Consider the following 27,291-nt stretch of genomic DNA (forward strand, 5'->3'; position numbering starts at 1 on the left):
GCTCTTTTGTCTCTGGCTGGAGAAGAAAGAACTTTATATATAGTTCACTCTTGCTTTTTCCCAGGCATGGATGTCACCAACAGCCAGGAGCTGTAGAACCTTTCCAGGATGAGGGGAGCTCTGTAGCAGAGGCATGGCTCTGACTGCTTCCAGCTGAGAGAAGAGGAAGGAGGGGGGAGGGGAGGGGGTATGGGCAGCGCCCAGGAGAGCACCTGCTTTGGCTTTGCTTGGGAGAGCTCAGAAGGATACCGGATCCCCGCGAGGCACCTGACCCTGTGTGACTGGCTCAGGGCAGACACAGGGGAGGAGACACTTTGCCTCCTTCCCACTGAGCCCTGCTCTCAAGCCAGCTGTGTCCTGGGGACCTATGTCAGCAGGGGTGCTCTCCCTCTCTCCTTCACAAACCGTTTCCAGGATTGAGAGTCTCAAAGTGTGATCCAAGTGCAATAGAAATCCAGCCATTTGCCATATTGGCTACTCCTCCAAACAAGGCTTAGAACTCATACTCCTTTGTGAAATGTATTTTTCACCCCCTTTTAGAGATTCATAGAAACGGCACCCCCCATTCTAAATATTTATGGGTGGGTTCAGTTCATGTGCCCCAGAGCCCACACTTCGCTTGGAATGGTCCCTACAGCCCCGCAAAGACATTGCTGTTGATGCTAAGGACTTGGATACCCAACCCCCAGTCCGCTCCCTGCCCCTTCGTGTTGTGCCGGGCTTCTGTCTTCACCTCCCCCTGCCTCTTGGCTCCTTTATCATCCAAGAATCAGGAGATCCCTGGAGTAATCAGAATCTGGGTCTCCTTAATAGTAAATCCATAGTGCTGTTCCCTTTTTGAAATGTTAATCACTGCTTCAACTGTAGTAATTAGTGACAGAATTAGTGGTAATCCCAAACCACGGAGGGATAAATTGGCGCTCACCATGGTGGAGAAATGCCTAAGTGGTGATGTGATTTCCAAGGCAAAGGAAGGAAACAAGCCTTTCCTTTCTTGCTGACCTTGACCCTGGTTGACTAGACACAGAGTTTCGGAACTCAACTGACTTTCCAGAAGCATTTCTGAAAACATATCTGATACATACATTCTGATACCTATCAGCCCATTTTTAGTTAGTTTCTTTGTCTTTTGGACATTTTTTTTAATGGGCAGTGAGGTTTTTGTTTTTGATATTTTGTAGAGATAGGGTTTTGCCATGTTGCCCAGACTGGTCTTGAACTTCTAGGCTCAGGCGATCCTCCCACCTCCCAAAGTGTTGGGATTACAGGCGTGAGCCACCACACCTGGCCTGTTTTTATTTTTATTTTTTAGTTGCTCTTCAGTAATCTGTACGTCATTAAAAAAAACCCTAAAACCTAAAGTGGCTTTTCGCTGCTGCGTATCATTTTTGAGGTAGTGGATGAATGAATAATAAAGAAGGAAAATATTGAAACCTTTTAACATTGGTGATTTGGCTAAATAGAATTCCCTCTTCAAAGCTACTGTAGGGAGCAAGGGAAAACATCCCCTTTGCCCTCTGAATGTTGGCTGAAAAATCAGCTCACAAAAGGCAGATTAATAGGAGAAAGGGCATACACATTTATTAACATGCATGTGGGGGAATCACAGACTGATTACTCAAGTATCCCAGTGGGGCCCAGATACTTAAATTTCCTCTTTTCTTTTCCTTTTTTTTTTTTTGAGATGGAGTCTGACTCTGTTGCCCAGGCTGGAGTGCAGTGGCACGATCTCGGCTCATTGCAACCAACCCCTGCCTCTCAGGTTCAAGCGATCTTCCTGCCTCAGCCCCCCTAAGTAGCTGGGATTATAGGCACCTGCCACCATGCCTAGCTAATTTTTGTATTTTTAGTAGAGACAGGGTTTTGCCATGTTGGCCAGGCTGGTCTCGAACTCCTGACCTCAGGTGATCCACCCGCCTTGGCCTCCCAAAGTGCTGGGATTACAAGTGTGAGCCACTGCACCCAGCCACACATTTCCTCTTTTCAGAGGGGAGGCAGGAGACAGGGAACAGTAAATGATTACTAGGGAGAACGAAGGCATCAGGGAACAGAGATTAACCAGTACCGGTTCTCTTTGGAAACTGAATAGGAGACAGATTTTTTTTTTTTTTTTGAGACAGAGTCTCGCTGTGTCGCCCAGGTTGCAGTGCAGTGGCATAATCTTGGCTCGCTGCAACCTCCGCCTCCCGGGTTCAAGCAATTCTCCTGCTTCAACTTCCTGAGTAGCTGGGATTACAAGTGCGCACCACCACGCTGGGCTAATTTTTGTATTTTTAGTAGAGACGAGGTTTCACCATGTTGGTCAGGCTGGTCTCGAACTCCTGACCTTGTGATCTGCCCACCTTGGCCCATCAAAGTGCTGGGATTACAGGCGTGAGCCCCCACGCCTGACTTAGGAACAGGCATCTTTAAAAAGGTCCATTCAGATGTGGTCAGATTCTTCAGTCTTCTTTTCTGCAATAGATAATGAGATAACAGGGAGGGTAAGGATAAAGTTCTCCTTGGAGGGTCTGTGTGGTCTTTATGTAGATAGGAGAAAAGCATTTTCCAGCATCTGTTGATCTTTAAGGGCCTTTAGGTCAAAATACTCATTATACCAGGGAGCCATATTTTGGGGTGAAATATTTTGGTTTCCCTTACTACCCAGTCTCTTGGGAATTGCTGTCGCTTTGTGCCCAGCCTCCCCCATTTGCGAAGTGTCCGTTTTTTCTCCTTTTCTCATTTATCCCTAAGGATATTGTAAGCACTAATTAGAGTGTAAGCTTTTGGAGGCTAAATATTTCTTGGTTTCGGCTTCATTGTTCCTAGCACAGTCTTTACCCCAAAGAGTGTTTACCCAAAGGAGAAGTAAAAAAAAAAAAATTTGCTAGAAGCTTGGATGTGCCATTATCTTTTTTCATGCAAAGCAGAGCCATTTACAGTGTAGTCACGGTTATTTTGGGGCCCTAAATATTCATACTACTGTTTTCCAGTCAACGGAAGGAAAATATTTACCTTCTCTTCTTGCAGCATTTGGGTGGTCTCAGTTTTCTTATATGGAAAGATTGTTGGGTTATCTCAAGTCTTCTCTCTATCTGTGAAACCTCCTGAGTGTCTCGTGTTCCCGTCAGGCTTTTGATGAAGGTGTGAAGTTCCCATCATGCAGCTGGATTGTAGATGGGCAGGAATGCCTGTGTATCTCATGTACAGAATTAATTCATTGAGGCTGGGCACGGTGGCTCATGCCTGTAATCCCAGCACTTTGGGAGGCTAAGGCAGGCGGATCACCTGAGGTCAGGAGTTGGAGACTGGCCTGGCCAATATGGTGAAGCCCCGTCTCTACTAAAAATACAAAAATTAGCTGGGCGTGGTGGCCAGTGCCTGTAATCCCAGCTACCTGGGAGGCTGAGGCACGAGAACACTTGAACCCGGGAGGCAGAGTTGCAGTGAGACGAGATCACGCCACTGCACTCCAGCCTGGGCAACAGAGACTCCGTCTCAAAAAAAAAAGAATCAATTCATTGAGCTGGACTCAGGCAGGCATTTCTTGCAGGCAGAGTTTTTGCTTGCCCTGTATTCCAGCACAGGCTGGTACTTGAGACACATCTGTCCTGTGTTTGTTTTCCATTATTTGCTGGTAATAATGGCTGTCATTAGAAAGTGGAGAATTGCCAGTAGCCCTTCGGATGTTTTGTTTAATGAGCCTTCTCTTGAGTGGTTCTCCTGGCTTCAGTGGAAATGGGAAATGTGAGGAAAGGTCAAAAGTAGGAGGCCCCAGTAGCAGGAAGCAAGGTTTGAGACCAAAGATTGAAAGAGGAAGTCGGGAGGAAACCTATTACTGCAGAAAGAGGCTGAGCTTGTAGCCAAAGAGAAAAGGAAATAAAAATCTAGAACACTGAATCAGTCTCTGGGTTTGCCACTCCCAACCTGTGTGACTTTGGAGAAGCCACTTAACTTCTGAGCCTCCATTTCCTCGTGTAAAATGGCCACGGTAATCCTTGCCCCACCCGCCTCACCAGGCTATCATCAGGATCAAATGAGAGTCTTTGGAAACTGCAAACCACTATGAGTTACGGTGGGTCATCGTCATCCTCATCAGTCTTGTGATATAATAACTGGCTTTGTAAGAATTCCTTGGGAGAGTCTTTCCAAACCAATGGAGCCAGTCCAAGGACTCCACCCAGCAGGCCCGAATGTGTAAGCCGAGCCCCTGCAGGAAGGATGCAGAGTTTTTCAGGATTCGCTGGCATCTCTGTGATGTTACAGGGGAAGGAGGCAGAGAAAAGGGGCAAGCCAAGCAGGCTGTCTCACTCCCAACCCCTGAGCTAGCCACACAAAATGTGGGTGAGACCGCAGGCCACAGCTCCAGTCCCTCTGCAAGGGGTTGACTGGACACGACAGCTCTGAATCAGGGAGCCAACCCGAGGTAAAAGGGACTGATAAGTCCCTTTTGTTATGGAGGGCAAGTGGGTATTTGGGGGATTCATTTCCTGACAAAGAATATTGAGCTTGGAAACCTTCTGATTGTAGCTGAAAGAAATCTAACTCAAATTTGTTTAAGAAAAAAGAGAATTCTAGTTTCTTATAACTGGAAAGTCTCGCTGTAAGTTGACTTCTGTATCTAGGGATTCATCTGTCTCTTACTAGTTCAGTCAGCTCTTTTCCTGTGTGTTGGCTTCATTCATAGGCCATCTCTCCTCTTACAGTGGCGGGGACGGCCCCTGCAGCCCTAGGCTGACCCCTCCCGTTATAGCCAGCGATCTCTGTGCAAAGAGCAGGCCTTGCTCCCCATGGGACCTGTGATGGTCTTGGAGAGGGCTGTGACAGGCTGACTTGGGTCATGTGCCCATCCTGAACCAATCGCGATGGACAAGATGGGTGACTTGGGACGCCCCTGGATCCCATGCCTGGATCACACATTGGTACCCCTGGAGCTAGAGTGGGGATTCAGCCCCACGGAACCTCATAGGTGAAAATGGGACGGTAGTTATCTAAAGAGATGCTAGACATCCAGGAAAGTTTATCAGTTATCTTGTTGTCCTTAAGAGGCATCATTCCTCAGTGTCTTTTGCCCAGCAGAATATAGGACCTGCACTTTGGGAGGCCAAGGTGGGAGGATCACGAGGTCAAGAGATCGAGACCATCCTGACCAAAATGGTGAAACCCCGTCTCTACTAAAAAATACAAAAATTAGCTGGGCGTGGTGGCACACACTTGTAGACCCAGCTACTCGGGAAGCTGAGGCAGGAGAATCACTTGAACCTGGGAGGTGGAGGTTGCAGTGAACCAAGATTGCGCCATTGCACTCCAGCCCGGGCAACAGTGTGAGACTCCATCTCAAAAAAACAAACAAACAAAAACATAAAATAAATAAATGTTTAGGTGAACATTAAAACAGCAAATTAATGAAGTAAAATATTAAAATAAAAAGTACCGATCATTTCATCTCAGTGTAGTATTTGCTTTTGTGCCCCTTTTTCCTCTATGCACAAGTGGTTTATAGTTGTTTATCAGACTGAGCTTTCACTGTCTTTATTAGAGAATGAAGCAAAACAAAACCAAAGCTGGCCGGGCGCGGTGGCTCACGCCTGTAATCCCAGCACTTTGGGAGGCTGAGGCAGGCAGATCACGAGGTCAGGAGATCGAGACCATCCTGGCTAACACGGTGAAACCCCGTCTCTACTAAAAAAAAAAAAAAAAAATTATCCAGGTGTGGTGGCAGGCACCTGTAGTCCAGCTACTCGGGAGGCTGAGGCAGGAGAATGGCGTGAACCTGGGAAGTGCAGCTTGCAGTGAGCCAAGATCACGCCACTGCACTCCAGCTTGGGCGACAGAGCGAGATTCCATCTCAAAAAAAATAAAAAATAAAAAATAAATAAATAAATAAATAAAACCAAAGCTAGGCCAGGCACGGTGGCTCACGCCTGTAATCCCGGCACTTTGGGAGGCCAAGGCGGGCGGATCACCTGAGGTCAGGAGTTCGAGACCAGCCTGGCCAACGTGGTGAAACCTCGTCTCTACTAAAAATACAAAAAATGAGCTGGGCGTGGTGGTGGGCGCCTGTAATCCCAGCTACTTGGGAGGCTGAGGCAGGAGAATTGCTTGAACCTGGAAGGCGGAGGTTGCAGTGAGCCGAGATCGTGCCATTGCCATCCAGCCTGGGCAACAAGACTGAGACTCCATCTCAAAAACAAAAACAAAAAAACAAAACAAAACAAAAAAACCCAAAGCTATAAGGAATCATGGAAGTTGAAGAGCCCCAGAAAAGAAGTGTAGCCATTCCTGATGTGCTGAAGTCTCTCTCTGGCCCCCTCTTTCCTTGGGGATCCTTGTCCCTGAGTTCTGTCCAGGAGGCAGTTTTCATGGTTATACATTATGGCTTCGGATTCAAATGCTGACTCTGCCACTTACTGGTTGTGCGTTTGGACAAGTTATCTAACCCCTCTTTACCTTTACTTGCTCATCTGTAGAATGGGCATCACGACAGTACTGACTTCATAGGGTTGCGAGGATTGAAAATAAAAGGATACATATAAGCACTTAGTGATTGATACAGAAAGACTCAGTGAATGTTAGCTGATGGATGGTCAAATACAATGTTTCTGATATTCTAGTGACTCTCACCTGTGAGGAGCCACTTCACACTGAATTCAATTTTTTCATTTTTTTTTTTTTTTTGAGACAGTCTTGCTCTGTTGCCCAGGCTGGAGTGCAGTGGCATGATCTCGGCTCACTACAACCTCCGCCTCCTGGGTTCAAGTGATTCTCCTGCCTCAGCCTCCTGAGTAGCTGGGATTACAGGCGCCTGCCACTACACCCAGCTAATTTTTGTATTTTTAGTAGAGACAGAGTTTCTCCATGTTGGCCAGGCTGGTCTCGAACTCCTGACCTCAAGTCATCCACCTGCCTCAGCCTCCCAAAGTGCTGGGATTACAAGCATGAGCCTCTGCGCCCGGCCGAATTCGATTTTTTAACCTAGTGGTGGTGTAGTACTGTCAGAGTTAGGACTCCAATGGGAGTCCAAAGAAAATTCTATATTGATTTGAACAATGCCACAAAGTCAGGGTCAGAATTTCCACAAAATCTATGATACCTCCTTCCGAGCATTCTCCTTTGTTCTCTCTCTTTCCTTTGGACCACAAATAATTTAAAACCAGTGGCTTCATGTGATATATGCATACAATGGAATATAATCGGTTCATAAAAAGGAATGAGGTACTGACCCAGGCTACAGCATGGATGAGCTTTGAAAACCTCGTGCCAGGTGAAAGAAGCCAGACACAAAGGACCTAATATTGTATGATTCCATTTATATGAAATGTCTGGAATAGGGGCATCTGTAGAGCAGAAAGTACATTAGTGGTTGCTGGGAGATAGGGAGGTTGGGAGGAAATGGTGAATGGTTGTTAATGGGTATGGAATTTGTTTTGGGGTGATGAAAATTTTCTAAAATTAGATAGTGGTGATGGTTGCACAACTCTGTCAATATGCTGAAAACCATTGAATTTTTCACTTTAAAATGGGTAAAAATTGTATGCTGTGTTAATTATATCTCAATAAAACTGTTATTAAAAAAAACAACCAACCAATATGTGAAATAATAAGAAATACACATGTTGGTCTCTGCCCCTAGTCTCTAGCATTTAGCTTCTAAAACCCTTGTAATTTCTTGAGCGATACAGGTGCTAGGAGAATCTTTGATCGTGGTCCTGACGCAGAGCTCCTAAATCCCTTGGAATTTCCTGGGTGATAGGAGAGTGTCTTTTGTTCCTTGGTGGGCCCCTGGATAGCCTCAGGAATGGGGGTCTTTGTTGCCAGGGGAACCAACCATGTGATCGGAGGGTTGCTGTCAGCCCCCATGCCACCTCCAGGGAGGGAGACAGCCCGAAAATAGAGCGAATAAACCAATGGTCGATGATTTAATCAATCACAACTGTGTAATGGTGCTTCCACAAAAACCTAAAACAGGCCAGGTATGATGGCTCACGCCTGTAATCCCAGCATTTTGGGAGGCCCAGGTGGGTGGATCACTTGAGCCTAAGAGTTTGAGACTAGCTTGGGCAACATGGTGAAACCCTGTCACTACACAAAATACAAAAAAAGTTAGCCAGGTGTGGTGGCACATGCCGGTAGTTCCAGCTACTCGGGAGGTTGAGGTGGGAGGATCGCTTGGGCTCTGGAGGTTGAGGCTGCAGTAAGCCGTGATCACGCAACTGCACTGCACTCCAGCCTGGGTGACAGAGTGTGACCCTGACTCAAAGAACAAACAAACAAACAAAACCAAAAAAAAAAAAAGCAAAAAGAAGAAAACCTAGAATGATTGAGTTTTGGTAGCTTCTGTCTAGCTGAACACATGGAGGTTCCTGGGTCGCACATCTGGAGAGGGCATGGAAACTCCTGCCCTTTCTCCCATGCCGCTCCCATTGCATCTCTTCCATCCAGCTCTTCATCTGTATTTATTGTAATATCCTTTATAGTAAATATGTAAATGTAAGTGAAGTGTTTTTCTGGGTCTGTGAGCTGCCCTAGCAAACTAATGGAACCCAAGGAGGGGGTTGTAGGAACCCCGATTTATAGCGATCAGCCGGAAGCACAGGCCACAACCTGTGCTTGTGACTGGTGTCTGAAGTTGGGGGGAGGGCAGCCTCGTGTGAACGAGCCCTCAACCTGTGGGATATGATGCTATCTCCAGGTCGCTAGTGAAAGAATAGAATTGAATTAGAGAGCATGGAGCTGGTGTTCACTGGAGGATTCACTGCAGAATTACTTGCTTGGTGTGTGGGGAAAAACCCACATGCATCCAGGGTCGCAGGTGTGTTCTGTGTTGTGAGTAGAGAAAAGGAAAAACATACTTTGGTTTTTCCTGTGTGTGTATCTCACATGATGGTGTAACTGCTTTGTCCTTAATAAACGGCAAGCAGGGGTGCTGTATTAGTCGGTTTTCATACTGTTATAAAGAACTACCTAAGACTGGGTAATTTATAAGGAAAGAAGTTTAGTTGACTCACAGTTCAGCATGGCTGGGGAGGCCTCAGAAAACTTACAATCATGGTGGAAGGAGAAAATGCATCTTCCTCACAAGGCGACAGGAAGAAGTGCCGAGTGAAGGGGGAAGAGCTCCTTATAAAACCGTAAGATCTCATGAGAACCCACTCACCATCATGAGAACAGCATGGGGGAACCACCTCCATGATTCAGTTACCTTCACCTGGTCTCTTTCTTGATACGTGGGCATTATGGGGGTTGCAACTCAAGATGAGATTTGGGTGGGGACACAAAGCCTAACCATTTCAGGTACCTTGAATGAATGAATGGACCACCAGTCCCTGTGACCAGGCAGCTACCTAGCATTTGCTGAGCTGTCCTGGGTGCCAAGGACAGAGAATCCCAAGTTGTGGTCTTTCCCTCGAGGAACTTGAGAAAGAAGATAGGAACAGGCTGGGCGCAGTGGCTCACGCCTGTAATCCCAGCACTTTAGGAGGCGAAGGCAGGTGGATCACCTGAGGTCAGGAGTTTGAGACCAGCCTGACCAACATGGTGAAACCCCATCTCTACTACGAAATACAAAAATTAGCCAGGCATGATGGTGGGCACCTGTAATCCTAGTTACTCGGGAGGCTGAGGCAGGAGAATCGCTTGAACCTGGGAGGCAGAGGTTGCAATGAGCCAAGATTATGCCATTGCACTCCAGCCTGGGCAACAGAGCAAGACTCCCTCTCAAAAAAAAAGATAGGAACAGTGACATTCAATGTGAGAATTCCTTGGTTTGTTATTTATTTATTTATACCTTCATTAATTCCACAAGTATTTGCTCAGTTTTTACCTACATTCCAAACACCATTGTAAGTTCCAGAAATATAGCAATGTGTCAGGGCTTATAGCTTGGTAGAATCAAATACAAAGATAAGTCAGCTTTATTGTTAAAAACAGAAAGCAAACCTTATTTTGTGTTAAAAATCAAAAGCTCAAGGGACCCAGAATAGCCAAAGCAATCATGAAAAAGAAGAACAAAGTTGAAGGAATTTCACTGCCAATTTCAAAATTTTCAGCAAAGCAACAGTAATCGAGACATGGTGATACTGGCATGAAGGTAGACATGTAGACTAATGGAACAGAATAGAGAGTTCAGAAATAAATGCATACAGGCCGAGTGTGATGCCTCATGCCTGTAATCCTAGCACTTTGGGAGGCTGAGGCTGGTGGATCATCTGAGGTCAGGAGTTTGAGACCAGCCTGGCCAACATGGTGAAACCCCATCTCTACTAAAAATACAAAAAAATTAGCCAGATGTGGTGGCACACGCCTGTAATCCTAGCTACTTGGGAGGCCGAGGCACGACAATTGCTTGAACCTGGGAGGTGGAGGTTGCAGTGAGCCGAGATCATGCCACTGCATTCCAGCCTGGGTAACAGAGTGAGACTTCGTCTCAAAAAAAAAAAAAAAAAATGCATACATTACGGTCAATTGACTTTTGACAAGAATTCTAGGACTATTCAATGAGGGAAAGAATAGTCTTTTCAGCAAATGGTGCTGGGACACTGGATATCCACATGCAAAATAAGTTTGACCAACACCTCATACCATGTACAAAATTAACTTGAAAGGGATCAAATACCTAAATGTGGGAGCTAAAACTAATAAAACTTTTAGAACGAAATACAGGTTTGAATCTTTGTGACCTTGGATTTGGCAATAGAGTCTTAGCTACAACTCCAAAAGCACAAACAATAAAAGAGAAAACAGACAAAATTGGACTTCATCAAAATTTAAAACTTGGCCAGGCATGGTGGCTCATGACTATAATCCCAGCACTTTGGGAGGCCACGCAAGAGGATCACTTGAGCCAAGGCGTTTGAGACCAGCCTGGGCAACATAGTGAGACCTTGTCTCTACAAAAAATAAAAAATTAGCCAGGTGTGGTCGTATGCCTATAGTTCCAGCTATTTGGGAGGCTGAGGCTGGAGGATTTCTTGAATCCAGGAGGTCAAGGGTGCAGTGAGCCATGATTGCACCATTGTACTCCAGCCTGGGCAACAGAGTGAGACCCTGTCTCAAACACAACAACAACAAACATAAAAACATTTCTGCTTCAAAGGATACCATAAAAAAAAAAGAAAAGACAATCCACAGAATGGGAGAAAATATTTGCCAGTCGTATGTCTGATAAAGGATTTATATCTAGAACATAAAGAGAACTTTTACAACTCAACACATAAAAGACAAATGAGGCCGGGTGCGGTGGGTGGCTCACGCCTGTGATCCCAACACTTTGGGAGGCCAAGGCAGGCGAATCATGAGGTCGGGAGTTCGAGACCAGCCTGGCCAACATAGTGAAACCCCGTCTCTACTAAAAATACAAAAATTAGTCAGGCGTGGTGGTGCATGCCTATAATCCCAGCTACTCGGGAGGCTGAGGCAGGAGAATCACTTGAACCCGGGAGGCAGAGGTTGCAGTGAGTTGAGATTGAGTCACTGCACTCCAACCTGGGCAACAGAGTGAGACTCCATCTCAAAAAAAAGAAAAGAAAAGTCAAGTGTTTAAAATGGGCAAAGGATCTGAATAGACATTTCTCCAAGTGGCCGATAAGCACATAGAAATGTAGTCAACACCATTAGTCATCAGAAAAATGCAAATTGATAAAGAAGTCAGACTGTAATAAGTGTTGATGAAGACATGGAGAACTGGAAACTTCATGCATTACTGGTAGGAATGTAAAATGGTGCAGCTGCTTTGAAGAATGGTGGTAATTCCTCGAAAAGTTAAACATGGGTTACCATTTGACAGCGATTCTAGTCCTCCGTGTATACCCAAGAGAAATGAAAACATGTCCACACAAAAACTTAGGCGCAAATATTCGTAGTAGTGTTATTCGTAATAGCCAAAAGGTGGAAACAAACCAAATGTCTGTCAATAACAAATGAATAAATGAAATGTGTTATATCCATAGAGTGTAACAGTCAGCCATTTAAAAGGGATAAAGTCTCATATGCACTATAACATGATGAACCTTAAAAACATTTTGCTTTGTGAAATGAGCCAGTCATACAAGGTCATATACTGTATGATTTCTTTTCTTCTTTTTTTGAGACAGGGTCTCATTCTGTCGCCCAGGCTGGAGTGGCATGATCTCAGCTCACTGCAACCTCCGTCTCTTGGGCTCAAGAGATTCTCCTACCTCAGTCTCCGAGTAGCTGGGATTACAGGCTCACACCACCATGCCCATCTAATCTTTTTTTGTATTTTCGGTAGAGACAGGGGCTTGCCATGTTGCTCAGGTTGGTCTCAAACTCCTGAGCTCAAGCGATCCACCCACCTCAGCCTCCCAAAGTGCTGGGATTACAGGCATGAGCCACTGCGCCTGGCCACTGTATGATTTCATTGATATGAAATGTACAGAAGAGGTAAATCTATAACAACAGAAAATAGATTAGTGGTTGCCTAGGGCTGGAGAAGGATGAGGAGCTTGGGAGGTGATAGTTAAAGGGTATAGGGTTTCTTTTTGAAATAATGAAAATGTTATAAAATTGGCTGTGCTGATGGTTGCATAACTCCGAATATACTAAAAACCATTGAATTGTATACTTTAAATGGGTGAATTATATGGTATGTGAATTAAATTTCAATAATGCTGTTACATAAGATATAATGATAAAGATCTTTCCCTGCCTAGGAAAATGATATACCCCAAAGCAGTCTAGTATTTACTGCCATAGGATTGAGAGCTTGGTGGATCATGTGCTCTGGAAGGCAGGGATGGCCGTCACCCCTGGTGTGATCGATATTAGGACAGTGGGGATGTCACCTTAGCATCACGAGTGAAACAGATCTTAACTGATTTTTCTGGGAGCATCGTGAGGGTAACTAATGAGATGAAGGGTAGAGAATGTTTGGCTGTGGCTTAATGGTTGGAACTTTGCCCATGGCTGCCTGCCTTTGCTGTCCGATGGTCTCGGCCTACAGTCCTGCTCTGCCCCCCTGAGGCCCACCCCAGTGCTGCACATGTCGCTCCCGAGGGAGGTAACCATAGCAGGCCAGTACTTTGGCCACTGGTACTTTTATGTGACCAAGAGGGACTTCTGTTAAAAGCATCCTCTGGGTGGAAACAACCCAAGTGTCCATCGATAGGTGAAAGGATAAATAAAATGTAGTGGATCCATACAATGGAATATTATTCAGTCTTAAAAAGGAATGAGGCTGGGCGTAGTGGCTCACGCCTGTAATCCCAGCACCCTGGGAGGCCAAGGCGGGTAGATCACCTGAGGTCAGGAGTTTGAGACCAGCCTGGCCAACATAGTGAAGCCCTGTCTGTATTAAAAATAAAAAAAATTAGCCAGGCATGCTGGCAGATGCCTGTAATCCCAGCTACTCGGGAAGCTGAGGCAGGAGAATCACTTGAACCTGGGAGGCGGAGGTTGCAGTGAGCTGAGATTATGCCTCTGCACTCCAGCCTGGGCAACAAGAGCAAAGCTCTGTCTCAAAAAAAAAAAAAAAAAAAGAATGAAATTCTGTTGGGGGCAGGGTGGCTCATACCTGCCTGTAGTCCCAGTTACTTGAGAGGCTGAAGTGGGAGGATCTTGGGAGCCCAGGAGCTTGAGACTGCAGTGAGTTTTGCTCACACCACTGTACTCTAGCCCAGGTGACAGAGCCAGACCCTGTCTCTATTAATTAAAAAAAAAAAGAGTAAATTTCTTAAAATATGGATGAACCTTGAAAACGTTATGCTAAGAGGAATAAGCTGGTCACAAAAAGACCAGCTTATTCTTCTTGTAAGAAATATCCAGAATAGGCAAGTTCATAGAGACAGAGAGTAGAATCGTGGATGCTGGGGACTGAGAGTGAGGGGAAATGGAAGTTATTGCTTAATGGTTATAGAGTTTGTGTTGGGGTGATGAAAAAGTTTTGAAAATAGTGGTGATGGTTGCACAACATTGTGAATGTACTTCATGCTACTGAATTGTACACCTGAAAATGGTTGCAGTGGTAAATTTTATGCTATGTGTATTTTGCGACAATAATAAAACACAACCCTGTGGAGTAAGCAGAGCCCTGGAATAATCGATGTCGGAGCTGACATGCAGAGACCCAAGGCACTGGGTGGACCTCAGATGTAGGGCTTTGTCTGAGTTGAAATGCTGTGTGATTTTTTATTTCTGCATAGCAGTGCTGTTTTTGAAATAGGTTAAGAAACCAGAGAAACATGGGGTGGGAATTTGTACTTAATTCAGTACTTCCATTCCCCTATAGTCAGAAGTAAGAGACTGGGATTGCTTGAAGCTATTTCTGTCTAAGGACTCTGGGGTAGGATAGGGTTTCTTTCGCCTACTCTGCGTATATGGCAGTGATTGGATGAAGTTTGCATGATTGCTGTTTTCTGGCTGATAACAGCATGTGGCAGGGGGAGGCAGACAGGGCCTACGCCCTGCCAGGAAGCGGGCATGGTATGTGGCTTCCCCTTAACATTTGAATCTGATGTGATACCTGTTGTCTCCCTAAACAGAAAAGGGAGATTTCATTGCCCTGGATCTTGGTGGGTCTTCCTTTCGAATTCTGCGGGTGCAAGTGAATCATGAGAAAAACCAGAATGTTCACATGGAGTCCGAGGTTTATGACACTCCAGAGAACATCGTGCACGGCAGTGGAAGCCAGGTGGGTCCCCGCTCCCTCCGGGTCACCCCGTCGGGCCAACATCCCCTAGGTTACCTCCAGGAACCAGGCCTCAAAGCACTGGCATCCCAAGCCCCTGGAAGAGAGTTGCTGGAAAGATTTCATCATAGATGCATATGTAAAAGGACTCCTGGGCAGAGGATGTGACAGCCTGCATGGGGGCTCTGCTTAAACAGAGGCCCTCCGTCTGGGTAAACTGGTGTAGTGGAAGTGGGCTGCTTAGACTAGCAGAGTCTGGGTTTGAGGAGGGAGGCCCCACAGCTCTGTTGGGTGAATGCACTCATTCCCTGTGGATCCTGGGGTCAGTTCCCCAGTGCAGGTTTAGCAGAGCCCTGGGTGAAAATGCCCCTTTCTCCTGGTCATTGGCCTCATCCACTTACTGGAGGCCCCGGCCTTGTAGGGTATGGCTGTGGCCTTGTCGGGCAGGAATGAGGGCTCACAGCTCTGGGCTATTTGGGGGCTTCTTGTTACCTGATTTAGAATAGCATTGCGCAAGCTCTTGGCACAGAAAGCAGAGGAAGCAAGGAAATCACGGTCCCCTTCTTTCACACTCCTGTTGGGGCTCCCCACACTGGGCCCCCAGGAAGGGCTGCCCTTCCTCCCTGCCCAAGGGGCTGTGGGCATGCCTAGGAAGGGCCTGTCCACCTGCCCCCCCTCCTCTCTGGGTGCGGGGAGTGGTGGGTCTGTAGCTCACTGAGGACCCTGTGATCAGGGCTCAGGCAGCCCACTGCAGGTTTTCAGTCATTTCTGGGTCCCTAAGCCCGTTGTGGGGCAGGGGTGCACTCCTCCTCTCTCCTGTAGACATTCTGGCTCCTCCAGTCTGGCTCGCCTCCTGAGTTGTGGCTGCTGTCCAGCATATGTACTCAGAGCTGGCCAAATGTTTGCTTTAAGGAGGGTGTGCTCACCGCAAGGTTCATGACTAAGATTTCCAGGGAACTCTTGTTCTGGGATGGACTTTGAGATGAGACCCAGGAGCCTTCTCCTCTTGACTCTACTGTGCTCTTAAGTTCTTGTGGGTGGGACCTGGAGTAAGCCACTAAGCCTTTTCTTTGTCCAAGAGACAAGGCCTAATCCTGGCTAACCTGCTCCCTGGGGTTTGGGTTCAGAGCCCTTCAGATTATGTCACAGTGAGTGTCACAGGTGACACTGTCACTAGAGCAGGTGAGCCACTTTATAGTAGGCCACCAAAGCTGGGTGCATCACTACTGGATGGCTCTGCCCAAGGGCTCCCCTGCTACTCCTCCATTACTGGGCTGAAGAGACTGGCCCATCCATCTGGCCCCTACACAAAGGCTGCCAGCTGGTAGGTCTCTTGACCATGCCCAGTTGGCTGCTGCGTTGCTTCTCCTTGCAGGTGGCCAGCAGCCCATGGTTCGGCATCTTGTACTTTCTGTTTGGAACACACACTGGCCTATCACTCTGTTTCCCAAGGTCCTTGGGTTGAGCTACCTAAGCCTGGCGCATTCAACACTGAGACTCACCCTGTGCTGCAAACATTCCCTGTTTGTTTTACAAACATTCCCTGTGTGTTTTGGCTTGACCTTTTAGGAGCAAGGTTTGTTAATTAAGGGAGTACCCTCACCTTCTTACCACTGCCCTCTTCGTCTCTCCCAGCATCTATCCCCATCGTCCCCTCTTCTCAGTCCTAGAATCACTTTATTTCCTACTGTCTCTGTTTCTTCCTCTCCTTTGAAGCAGCCCGAAAAGAGGATGATGATGATAATGATGATAATGATGATAAGGTAGTACCATTATAGCAAATTCATTTTTTTTTTTTTTTTAATTTTTTGAGACAGACTTTTACTCTTGTTGCCCAGGCTGGAGTGCAGTGGTGCAATCTCAGCTCACCACAACCTCCGCCTCCCGGGTTCAAGCAATTCTCCTGCCTCAGCCTCCCGAGTAGCTGGAATTACAGGCATGCACCACCACACCTGGATAATTTTGTATTTTTCATAGAGATGGGGTTTCTCCATGTTGGTCAGGCTGGTCTCGAACTGCCTGTTCAGGTGTGAGCCACCGTTCCTGGCCCAGAGCACTTTTAAGCTTTAATAAATTCAGAAGCACAAATGGAACTTACTTAGTTGTGGGAATTTTGAATAGTAAATCTTTAAGTTTTTGTATTAGCCATCGTTTGCCATCTTTAATAAGAGTGACTGAGTCTTTATTTTTATTTTAAATTATTAAAAAAAATTTTTTTTTAAAATGGGGTCTTGCCAGGTTGCCCAGGCAGATCTCAAACTCCTGGACTCAAGCGATCCTCCCACTTTAGCCTCCCAAAGTGCTGGATTATAGATGTGAGCTACTGTGCCTGGCCATAGTCTGTGTATTTCTCAAATAAAGAGTGTGTTGTCAGGAAAGAAGAGAAAATAATGTTTTTTTTAAAGGCACTAAAGCTTTGAGTTCAGAGCGGTTAGGTCACTTCTTTTCCTAGTTGATCGCAGACATAGCTTAGCCTAGGGCGGGTCGCTTCCTGCCTCTTTGGGCAGGCTTGTCACCCTGGATCACCAGCACTCCGGAAACGGCCTTTCCTTCTCAATGGAGCACTCTGGGGAGTTGTGTTTGGCCCGGATCCGGGAAGTGGTGACAGGTCCCATTCATGGGAATCCATTTCTGCAGGCTGAGTTCTCCCAGGCGCCTCCCTGCCCCTTCCTGAGGCAGCCTTCCCCCCACCCGGCCTTCTCTCCTGAGGCTGCAGGAGAGTCTGGAGCCTCCGAGTGCAGATGGCGTGGGGCGCGAGGACCAACTTAGTAATGAGTTTATATCAGTCTGCAATGTAGGTCGCAGGAAGCTTAGCCGGCTTCTCTGGGGAGGGTCATGTGTCATCTCAGCCTAAGATGCCAGCTGCTCTGCAGCCTGAGTAATAGTGACTCAGAGGTAGAAGGTCCTACATTAAAATTGACCAGGTGTTCTTTCACTCTGGCAACAAAGTCCGACTTTAGGGCTGGCTTGGGGGGGGGATCTGGGGAAAGATGGGAACAGCAGTAATGACTTCTGGCCCCCTCACGAGGCCCTGCAAGTAAAGCCTTCAGGCAGATGGCCTTGTCTGGGAGTTGGGGCTGGGGCCACTTCATGTGACTATGGTTTGGCTCTCCCAAGGCAGCCTTCTTCTGGGTTCCAAAAAGCTCCATGGCTGTGTCACTGCCATGTGTAAGGGAGGTCTAGTGTCATGAGAGTCATGTGGAAGAGACAAGGGGTTAGCTAGACTGTGACATGGCTGCCAAAAGTGTGTATATATATATATATATATATATATATATATATATATATATATGCTCAGGTTGGATTACTAGAGGCAGAGAGATAACGAAGGGAGGTTCTTAGTTCTACTAACCACTCCTCTGGTTAGAACACACATAGAATGTTATCTTCTGTTCTGGTTATATTTTGAGACAGGGTCTCACTCTGCTGCCCATGCTGGAGTGCAGTTGTATGATCATGGCTCACTGTAGCCTGGACCTCCTGGGCTCAGGGGATCGTCTCACCTCCGCCTCCCAAGTAGCTAGGACTATAGGCATGTGCCACCATGCCTGGCTAATTTTTAAGCTTTTTGTAGAGAGGAGGTCTCACTATGTTGCCCAGGCTGGTGTCAAACTCCTGGGCTCAAGTGATCCTCCTGCCTTGGCCTCCCAAAGTGTTGGGATTAAAGACGTGAGCCACCATGCCTGGCCCTGGTTATATTTTAGAGATGAAGGGAATTATTAGAGAGATCCAAAAAGAAGATTACCTTAGAGGTGTTGAGCCTCTCCTCATGGGCAGTATTCATGTAGAAGCTAGGGAACCAGTGTTCCAGGCTCTTTCTAGCAGATTCCTGAGATATGTATATACCTAATAAGTCATAGATAACATGTTATAGCACAGGCAAGCTTAAGTTACGGTGCAGTAGATAAATTGTGGTATATTCATACCAAGGAATACTGTGCGGCAATGAGAATGAACAGTTGGCAAAGACAACTCCGTGGATGACTGTCATCCACACAGTGTCGAGTGAAAGAACACAGATGCCAAAGAGCACACACGCTGTCATTTCCCTTTAGACACACCAGACAAACAGGCAGATATAATTGAGGGTGATAGACGTCGGGGTGGCTGGCAGTTGCCCTTGGGCTGGGTGGTAGCGCTAGTGACTGCAGGGGCAGAAGGGGGCGTCTTACAGGTGTTTGTCCATCTTGTGTTTCTCCATCTCCTGTTTCTCCATCTGGGTGCTGGTTACATGGATAGCTGCAGCTTGTGAGAATCCAGTGAACTCTGCATTTAGGATGTGTGTACTTTTTGGGGTAGGCATAAGACACTTCAGTAAAAAGTAAGATTATTATAGTCTGAATTGTTAAGTCACTCCAGTGGGCTAGAGGCTGTGGCATTGCCCTCAGAGTTTCTGAAATTTTCAGAGAGTGTGGCTTCGGGCGGGGCGGGAAGGCCACTCCACCCGGTGGCTGGTGGAGATCCGTGACCTGTGTGTTATGAAGGCATAGCTGGTTTTCTGTTACTTTTCCATTTTTCTCACTACCCAGATGTTGCATATTAGTGACCACTGAGAGGCCAGTTCTGTTTGAAGGCTTTGAATTGCTTCCTAAGAGCTGTACTTGCCCACAGGGTAGCTTTTGAAAAGTGACTCTTCTCTGCATTCACACACAGCATGACTTTTCAGACAGGGCCACCAGGTCCCAGGAGTACAACCACTTTGTTTGGGTAGATGTATTCCTTTCTGTGGGTGTGGGAGGGAATGGTTTATATTTTTCTATGAAATGCTAAGCCTGCTGGCTGGGCGCGGTGGCTCACGCTTGTAATCCCAGCACTTTGGGAGGCCGAGGCGGGTGGATCACGAGGTCAGGAGATCGAGACCACGGTGAAACCCCCTCTCTACTAAAAAGTACAAAAAATTAGCCGGGCGTGGTGGCGGGCGCCTGTAGTCCCAGCTACTCGGAGAGGCTGAGGCAGGAGAATGACGTGAACCCGGGAGGCGGGAACCCGGGAGGCGGAGCTTGCAGTGAGCCGAGATTGCGCCACTGCACTCCAGCCTGGGCGACAGAGCGAGACTCCGTCTCAAAAAAAAAAAAAAGAAAGAAATGCTAAGCCTGCTTTGGGGCCCCCTGACTGCTCTCATGTTTCCTTCAGCTTTTTGATCATGTTGCTGAGTGCCTGGGAGATTTCATGGAGAAAAGGAAGATCAAGGACAAGAAGTTACCTGTGGGATTCACGTTTTCTTTTCCTTGCCAACAATCCAAAATAGATGAGGTAAGGATGTTCTGGGATTATCGGGCTCTGCAGATGCCCCGGGTTGGAAAACCTAACAAGCCCTTTTCTCCACAGCTTTTCCCCTTTGTTGGCAGAATGGTTTGCGTGTCTGGTATTTTTAAAGAAACGTTTGCAGAAGTTAGTGTGGTATCATGATACAGTGTTTACTTTTTCACTTACTTTAGTTATTTATGTATTTTTGGAGACAAATCATGGTATTTTTGGCCACTAGGTAGACAGAAGCATTTATTAATCTTAAGCAAGCAAAGGAAAATAAAGTAGGTTTAATGGTGGTGGAGAGAGGTGGGAAAGCTCTTTGCCAGAATTGCATGGTGTGATGTTTATCTGGAAACTGCCCTGGTTACTGCGAATATGCTCAGGGCCCTGTCCCTCAGGTGCCAGGGCTGCCTCTCCACAGTGGAGCTGGTCAGTGGCTCTAGCCCCAGGGATGCCCTTGGTGACCTCCAAGGTGACTTGTTGTACCCACCTTCCTGTTTGTCATCTATTTGTTTTTTCATTCATTCATTCATTCATTCAGCAAGGATGGACTCTGACCTACCGTATGATAACACTGAACCTCAGCACTGCAGGAATACAAAATAAATACATGCAGCCTTGTTCTTTTTTTACCTGGAGAGATAGAAACCACACACGCCACAAACACAAACCACCCATGAATAAACTTCTAATAATACGAATTCTGGGGTTGGGTGCAGTGGTTCATGCCTGTAATCCCAGCACTTTGGGAGGCCGAAGCAGAAGGATCACTTAAGCCCAGGAGTTCAAGACCAGCCTGGGCAATCTGTACAAAAAGTTAGCTGTGTGCGTTAGCATGTGCCTGTAGTCCCAGTGATGTGAGAGAAGCTTGGGAGATTGAGGCTGCTGTGAGCCATGATTGTGCCACTGCACCCCAGCCTGGGGGACAGAGTGAGACCTTGTCTTTTTTTGTTTTTTTGAGACAGAGTCTCCCTCTGTCGCCCAAGCTGGAGTGCAGTGGCACGATCTCGGCTCACTGCAACCTCCACCTCCCAGGTTCAAGCAATTCTTCTGCCTTAGCCCCCCTAGTGCTGGGATTACAGGTGCCCACCACCATGTCCGGCTAATTTTTGTATTTTTGGCAGATACAGGGTTTCACCATCTTGGCCAGGCTGGTCTCAAACTCCTGACCTTAGGTGATCCGCCTGCCTCGGCCCCTCAAAGTGCTGGGATTACAGGTGTGAGCCACCGCGCCCGGCCAGGCTCTGTTTTAATACATACTTCACAGGTAGTGCACGTAATCTTCAAGCATCTCTATGAGTTAAGTGCTTATGATTCCCACTTTACAGATGAGGAAACTGAGTCTCAGAAGGGCTAAGAACCTGTCCGAGGTCACCTAGCCAGGAAGATTCGGTGCTCATAACTGGTCTACTTTGCTGCAAGTTAGTAGCATTTGGGCTCAGGGCACCTTCCACACTTGCAGGGAGCACCCCTGGGTCCCTTTATGCCATTAGAGTAAGCGCCCTTTCCTGGGCACTGCTTCCTGTGGCTGGAACCCTTACATCTGTAAAATTTGTGGAATCAACAAGAAGGGGCTTGAGAGCGCAGCAGGCCAAGATGAGCGCAGAGGTCTCCCCAGGGTCACAGGGCTTATTAATGGCAGGCCTTGGGCCAGGGTCCCAGGCCCCACCTCCCATCCAGTGCTCCACCCACCTCCAACATGTCTAAATGCCTCCAAGATGTTCTGTCTGACCTGTTACGCTTTCAGGAAGCTGTGGCCATATGTAGACTCTTGCTCTGGTTCTGGTATCTGAGAATGCCCCTCCAAGGTGTTCAGATCAGTTTGGCCTCCCCTGTGTCCTTCCAAACCCTTTGGCAAGGCCTGTTGTCAGTACAAGTTTCCTTTGGCTTTTGAGAACTGAGACATGACAGTCACTCCCCCTTCCCTTGTGAAAGGTGGGCCTGGGATGAAGAGACTTTGGTGGACTGCATTTCACCGTCGTTCACATGTGCTCTCTGCAGTAATTAACTGAGTGCTGTCCCTGTGCTGGGCATGGGCTAGGCCCTGGGAGAGAATGGCCAGAGTGTATTTATTTTGTATTCCTGCAGTGCTGAGGTTTAATGTTACCATACAGTAGGTCCCATAACAGCAGATGTAGCCTGTTCCCCATGAAGGCGCAGCCTTCTAGGGACAGAAGTGTTGCAGGAGGTGGGAGGGAATGACTTCCTGGGCACGAGAGCCTGCAGGGTGGAGCAGACACCCAAGAGGGGGCGTTGTGAACACAGAAGGAGCCAGAGGTGGGGGGTGTCCCACCTGCCAGCCTTCACCCCCTCTGGAGAATGCTTCCTAGGCTGGGCCAGGGTACTTGCCGTGGCGCCAGTAGAGCACAGACCCTCAATTTCCCGTCCAGAGGCCTGTGCATGTTACTCCTTAGGGCTGGCTGAGACCTTCAAGATTGTCCACTTCTAGATCAGCTCCCTGTTTCTAGAGGAGCACAGTGAACCTCAGAGGAGTGAAGGGAACTGCCCAGCAGGAAATGGACAGAGAGTATGAAATGGGACCAGGTCTCCAGATTGCCAGCCCCACCTTTGTCCCACAACAACTGGTTCTCTGAGGCTTTGGAGGAGGAAGAGGGCTGGTTGAGAGGAGGCAGGCAGTGTCCAGGGCTTTTGCAGTTCCTGACTTAGCTTAGTTGCTGCTGAGCAAAGAACCACCAGTTCTCATCAAGGGCTGCCCTCCCTGGTGCATACTCCAGTCTGTGTGGCTCCCACCGTGAGCTGGGGCAGGGCCCATTGCTCAGAATCCTATCCCTGAGCTACCTCTGCAGGCCTGCGGGGCCTGGACCGTGAATCTTCCAACCCTGCTGCGTTTATAGTGACTTGCCCCATTCAGAGTAAAACAGGCAAGTATAACAATTATTTTTCTGTTCTCATGTCTTTTTAGTTTTTTTTTTAAGAAAACAAAAGCAAAATGTAAAACTATCAAAGTAAGATAAAATTATAGAATGTTTACCATTGGATGTCTATCCTTGATGTTTCTCTGCTAATATGCAAAGTGAAATAGGATCATACTGTGTAAATAGGGGAGTCACCACTTAGAAATGGAGGTTAAGTCCCAAAGCTGGTGAAGAGGCACAAATCATGTGTAGTCCACATCATTCCATAAATGTCTGGGACCTGGCTCTTAAAAGCTCAGCAGCCATGAATTATCTTAGCATTTTTTTTTTTTTTCCAATTTGGCTCTGGCTTTCTTTTCCCAGGGCTGTGGAAGCTGGGGTCTGGTTGAGAAGCGGGGAAGGGGACCAGGGATTTCTCTTGCTCCCTTTTAAAATAGGTCTGGCTGCGCAGTTGGCATCGAGTTAGATTGGCAAGCCATGTGGCATTACTGTCCCCATATCCACTTGCTTTCTTCTGGAGTGAGCTGGATATTGTGAGCAGGTTTCTCCCCACCCTGTCTTCGCCCCCAGAGAAGCCCAATGCCGAGGGCCTTGGGGTGCTGCAGGCCTCCCAGCCCTCATCCAGCCCCATCCATTCTTCTTTGCAGGCCATCCTGATCACCTGGACAAAGCGATTTAAAGCGAGCGGAGTGGAAGGAGCAGATGTGGTCAAGCTGCTTAACAAAGCCATCAAAAAGCGAGGGGTAATTTCTCCTGGTCCCTCTGCCTCAGCCACGCAGGGGTGTGGGGAGCAGGGCTGCATTCTAAAACAGACCAGTGCCCTTCCTGGGGGGCAGTAGTGCCAAAGCCTGAAGACCCAGGCAGGGGAGAGTTGAGGGTTCACAGTGTGGAATGGTGGGGATGGGGATGGTGCAAAGCCCACTCTCAGAGGTGCTGCCTAGAGGACCCAGGCCTGGAGCAGGGGGTCACCTCCTGACAGGAGTGCTGGGCTATTCAGGGAGTGGGTGTCATGGATGCAGCCTGCTGTGCTTAGAACAAGGGCAAGGAGCCCGCCTTATGGGGGACGTGGACCTCCTGCGGAGGTTTGCAGAGGAATGTAGCTCCATGAGTAAAATCCCCACTACCCAAAGACTCTTAAGCCAGGTAATTAAGGGAACTGTGAGGTTTTCATAATTTAATCACCATGCTCTGATCTAGTTAATTTGAGTACCAGCTGTAATGAAACCAGCACCACTCACAAAAGCAGGGGTTCTGAAAACGGGAGCACTTCTGCCAAGCGCTGTTAAGGTGTGTGATCTCTGCTCCCATGTGTGAGTGGACAATGACACCCCGTTATCTGTCCCCAGGACTATGATGCCAACATCGTAGCTGTGGTGAATGACACAGTGGGCACCATGATGACCTGTGGCTATGACGACCAGCAGTGTGAAGTCGGCCTGATCATCGGTAACGTATTCACCTTTGCCCATCCATTTGTTCGGCCCATCTTTCCAGGTGGCTCTGCACCCTCCCTGTTGTGTGGTCATAGCTTCTGATCTTGTCCTGTCCAGGCACTGGCACCAATGCTTGCTACATGGAGGAACTGAGGCACATTGATCTGGTGGAAGGAGACGAGGGGAGGATGTGTATCAACACGGAATGGGGAGCCTTTGGAGACGATGGATCATTAGAAGATATCAGGACGGAGTTTGACAGGGAGATAGACCGGGGATCCCTCAACCCTGGAAAACAGCTGTGAGTCTTTGACTTTTGCTTCTAACCACATATGTGACTTAGGGGACATTTAATGAAAGATTTGGGATGGGAGATGAAAAGGGCATAAAGCCAAGTGATCACAAACAGAAAAGCCTGTCACATTTTTTTTTTTTTTTTTTTTTGAGGCAGAGTCTTGCTCTGTCACCCAGGCTGGAGTGCAGTGGCTCAATCTCAGCTCACTGCAACCTCCACCTCCTGGGTTCAAGCGATTCTCCTGCCTTAGCCTCCAAGTAGCTGGGATTACAGGCATGCATCACCACGCCCAGCTAATTTTTGTATTTTTAGTAGACACAGAGTTTCACCATGTTGGCCAGGCTGGTCTCAAACTCCTGACTTCAAGTGATCCACCTGCCTCAGCCTCCCAAAGTGCTGGGGTTACAGGCGTGAGCCACCTAGCGCAGCCTAAAGCCCATCAAATTTGCATTATTTGTTGCTCCTTGTTTGGTGAGATACACAGCTGTAGAGTCTGTAGCTGAAAAGCACCTTTAAAATAATCTTCTCTTTGTTTAATTACACTATGATTGTGTCCTTGTAAAACATCATGAAAATGAAAAGCACAGAAGCATTGATGCGTCTTGGTGTGGGGCTCACAATGAACCCATCTGATGGGGAATGGGGCCAGAGTTGAGCAGGTACTGGTGGTCGGGGGAGGAGATCAAGAGGTGAATGGGAGCCTAGGAGCCCAGTAGCCCCTGAAAAAAAAAAATTCCTCAAATTATCCCCTGCCTCACAAAAATTAATAAATATGAATGGTTCAAAAATGCTCCCCCAACAAAGCACAGAAAAGTTAGTGTAAATGTAAGGTTTAAAAAATATCTCTATGCTGTAGTCACGAGTGTTGCTGTTCATGGTAAGAGAGGCCACATGATATGTGGGGCATCTAAGGGAGATAAGTGTCCATTCATTCATCACATATTTATTGAGCACTTACTATGTGCTGAGCTCTGTGCTAGGCTCTGAGGATCCAAAACAGCACCTTCCCTCCCAAGACTTACAATCTAGATGGGGAGGTAGGGGGCAGACATGCAAATATCTGTTGTGCAGAGGAGTCATGGTAAGAAGAGTATAAGTCATATAGACGTTAGGGAGAATGGAGAAGCAACCTTTTTCAACGTCAAGCATGAATAGACACATCAGAGTTGATAAAGAACATCAGACTTACAGGCAGGTTGTTTTTGGCTGTGGAAAGCTCCTGGCTACAGAAGTAAGAGTGATATTATTCAGGTTAGAGTAGGTATTGTTTTCTCTGAGCCACTTATTTCCTGAAGTGCCTGCTCACATTTCTCTGTGATGCTGGTATGCTGCTAGCTCTCTCTGATCTACCCAGCCTTCCAGCAGCCTTATCCTAGAGTTTGATACTGTCAACCTATAGGGAGATGTTCACTGACTCTGTAGACCTAATAGCCCTTATCCTGATGCTAGAGGGAAACAGGAGTTTACTAGCCATATTGAAATGCATCACCCAAAAGATCTCAATACTGCAGGCTGGACAGTTGGCCTTTCCACCTGAATTAATGGATTTTCATCAGTGGCAAGCTCCCCACCACTGGAGGTGGCAGCAGTGAATAAACTAGGTTTCTCAGTGAGGGAATTCCCAAGTTCTTACACCCAGAGTTGAGCATCACCATTGCAGGCTGAGACTGTGGTACCAGCTTGGTGACAAGGGACCCCAGTTCCAAAGTTCTGACAGTCAAAGGTTTTTTTACCACACCCCCCCACCCCCCCACCCAATCCATTGACCCCATTGGCATGAACTTATTACTTCGCCTATTTGTGTGTTTCACTGAATAGCCCTGAATGTGCTTGATGGCAGTGCTGCCTCAGGCACCTCTGGGGGTATTCTGTGACACATGGCATGTTTACCCTGTTGCATCTCTAAAGTTCTCAAATCTCCACATTCCCAAGCACATGTGACCCCAAAGGGTTTCAGATAAGAGGTTATACACCTGTACTTACTATCAGTCACTTAATGAGAAGTCTCTTTTCTTAGAAGTGCAGGTGGGGCATGCCACTTGTGGTAACTCAACAGGTAATGCCCAGGCCCTTATCCTTGGTCTCAGTTTGGGAACCCTGCATGGCTTGGGTGTAAACTTGGATCTCTCTGCTGTCCATTGATGTTTGTCTGAATTTTTCCAAAAAGATGAACTGTATCCCAAGGCTCAACTATAAACTGTGTTTACAGTTGGCTTGCAATAAATGTTTTTGAGATGGATGGATGGATGGGTGGCTGATGATGGATGAGAGATGAGTGGGTGGCTAAATGGGGATACAGATGAGAAAGTGAAAGGTTGGGGCAAAATCTCTTTTCTCAAATATGTTTCTCAGTTGTATTAGTCTGTTTTCACACTGCCTATAAAGACATACCCATAACTGGGCAATTTACAAAAGAAAGAGGTTTAATAAACTTACAGTTCCATGTAGCTGGGGAAGCCTCACAGTCATGGCACAAGTCATGTCTTACATGGATGGCAGCAGGCAAAGAGAACTTGTGCAGGGGAACTCCTCTTTATAAAACCATCAGATCTCGTGAGACTTATTCACTATCACGAGAATAGCGTGGGAAAGACTTGCTTCCATGTTCAGTTATCTCCCACTGGGTCCCTCCCACTACAACATGGGAATTCAAGATGAGATTTGGGTGGGGACACAGCCAAACCATATCACTAGTTTACTGCATACTGTAGGCCAGGTCTCATTGAGAACAATTCCAAGGAAATGACAAATTCCCAAGATGCATCACATATTCCTGGAAATAGGCTGTAGGCTAAAGAGTTTTTTTGCCTGAGC

The 27,291-nt window shown here is 47.2% G+C and overlaps 1 protein-coding gene across 5 annotated transcripts in view; it reads left to right on the forward strand.

Moving 5' to 3' along the window:
- The window catches only part of HK1 (hexokinase 1), a 127,963-nt gene that overhangs the window by 70,350 nt on the left and 30,322 nt on the right, over positions 1–27,291 (forward strand). For all 5 annotated transcript variants that reach the window (XM_058436307.1, XM_058436308.1, XM_058436309.1 and 2 more), the window contains 5 exons: positions 14,478–14,626; positions 19,757–19,876; positions 23,397–23,492; positions 24,096–24,195; positions 24,300–24,483. In XM_058436307.1, coding sequence (XP_058292290.1) covers positions 14,478–14,626; positions 19,757–19,876; positions 23,397–23,492; positions 24,096–24,195; positions 24,300–24,483 — 649 coding nt within the window. The remainder of the gene's footprint in view (positions 1–14,477; positions 14,627–19,756; positions 19,877–23,396; positions 23,493–24,095; positions 24,196–24,299; positions 24,484–27,291) is intronic.

Source organism: Hylobates moloch, unplaced genomic scaffold (assembly GCF_009828535.3).
Source record: "Hylobates moloch isolate HMO894 unplaced genomic scaffold, HMol_V3 SCAFFOLD_3, whole genome shotgun sequence".
NCBI classification, from domain to species: domain Eukaryota; kingdom Metazoa; phylum Chordata; class Mammalia; order Primates; family Hylobatidae; genus Hylobates; species Hylobates moloch.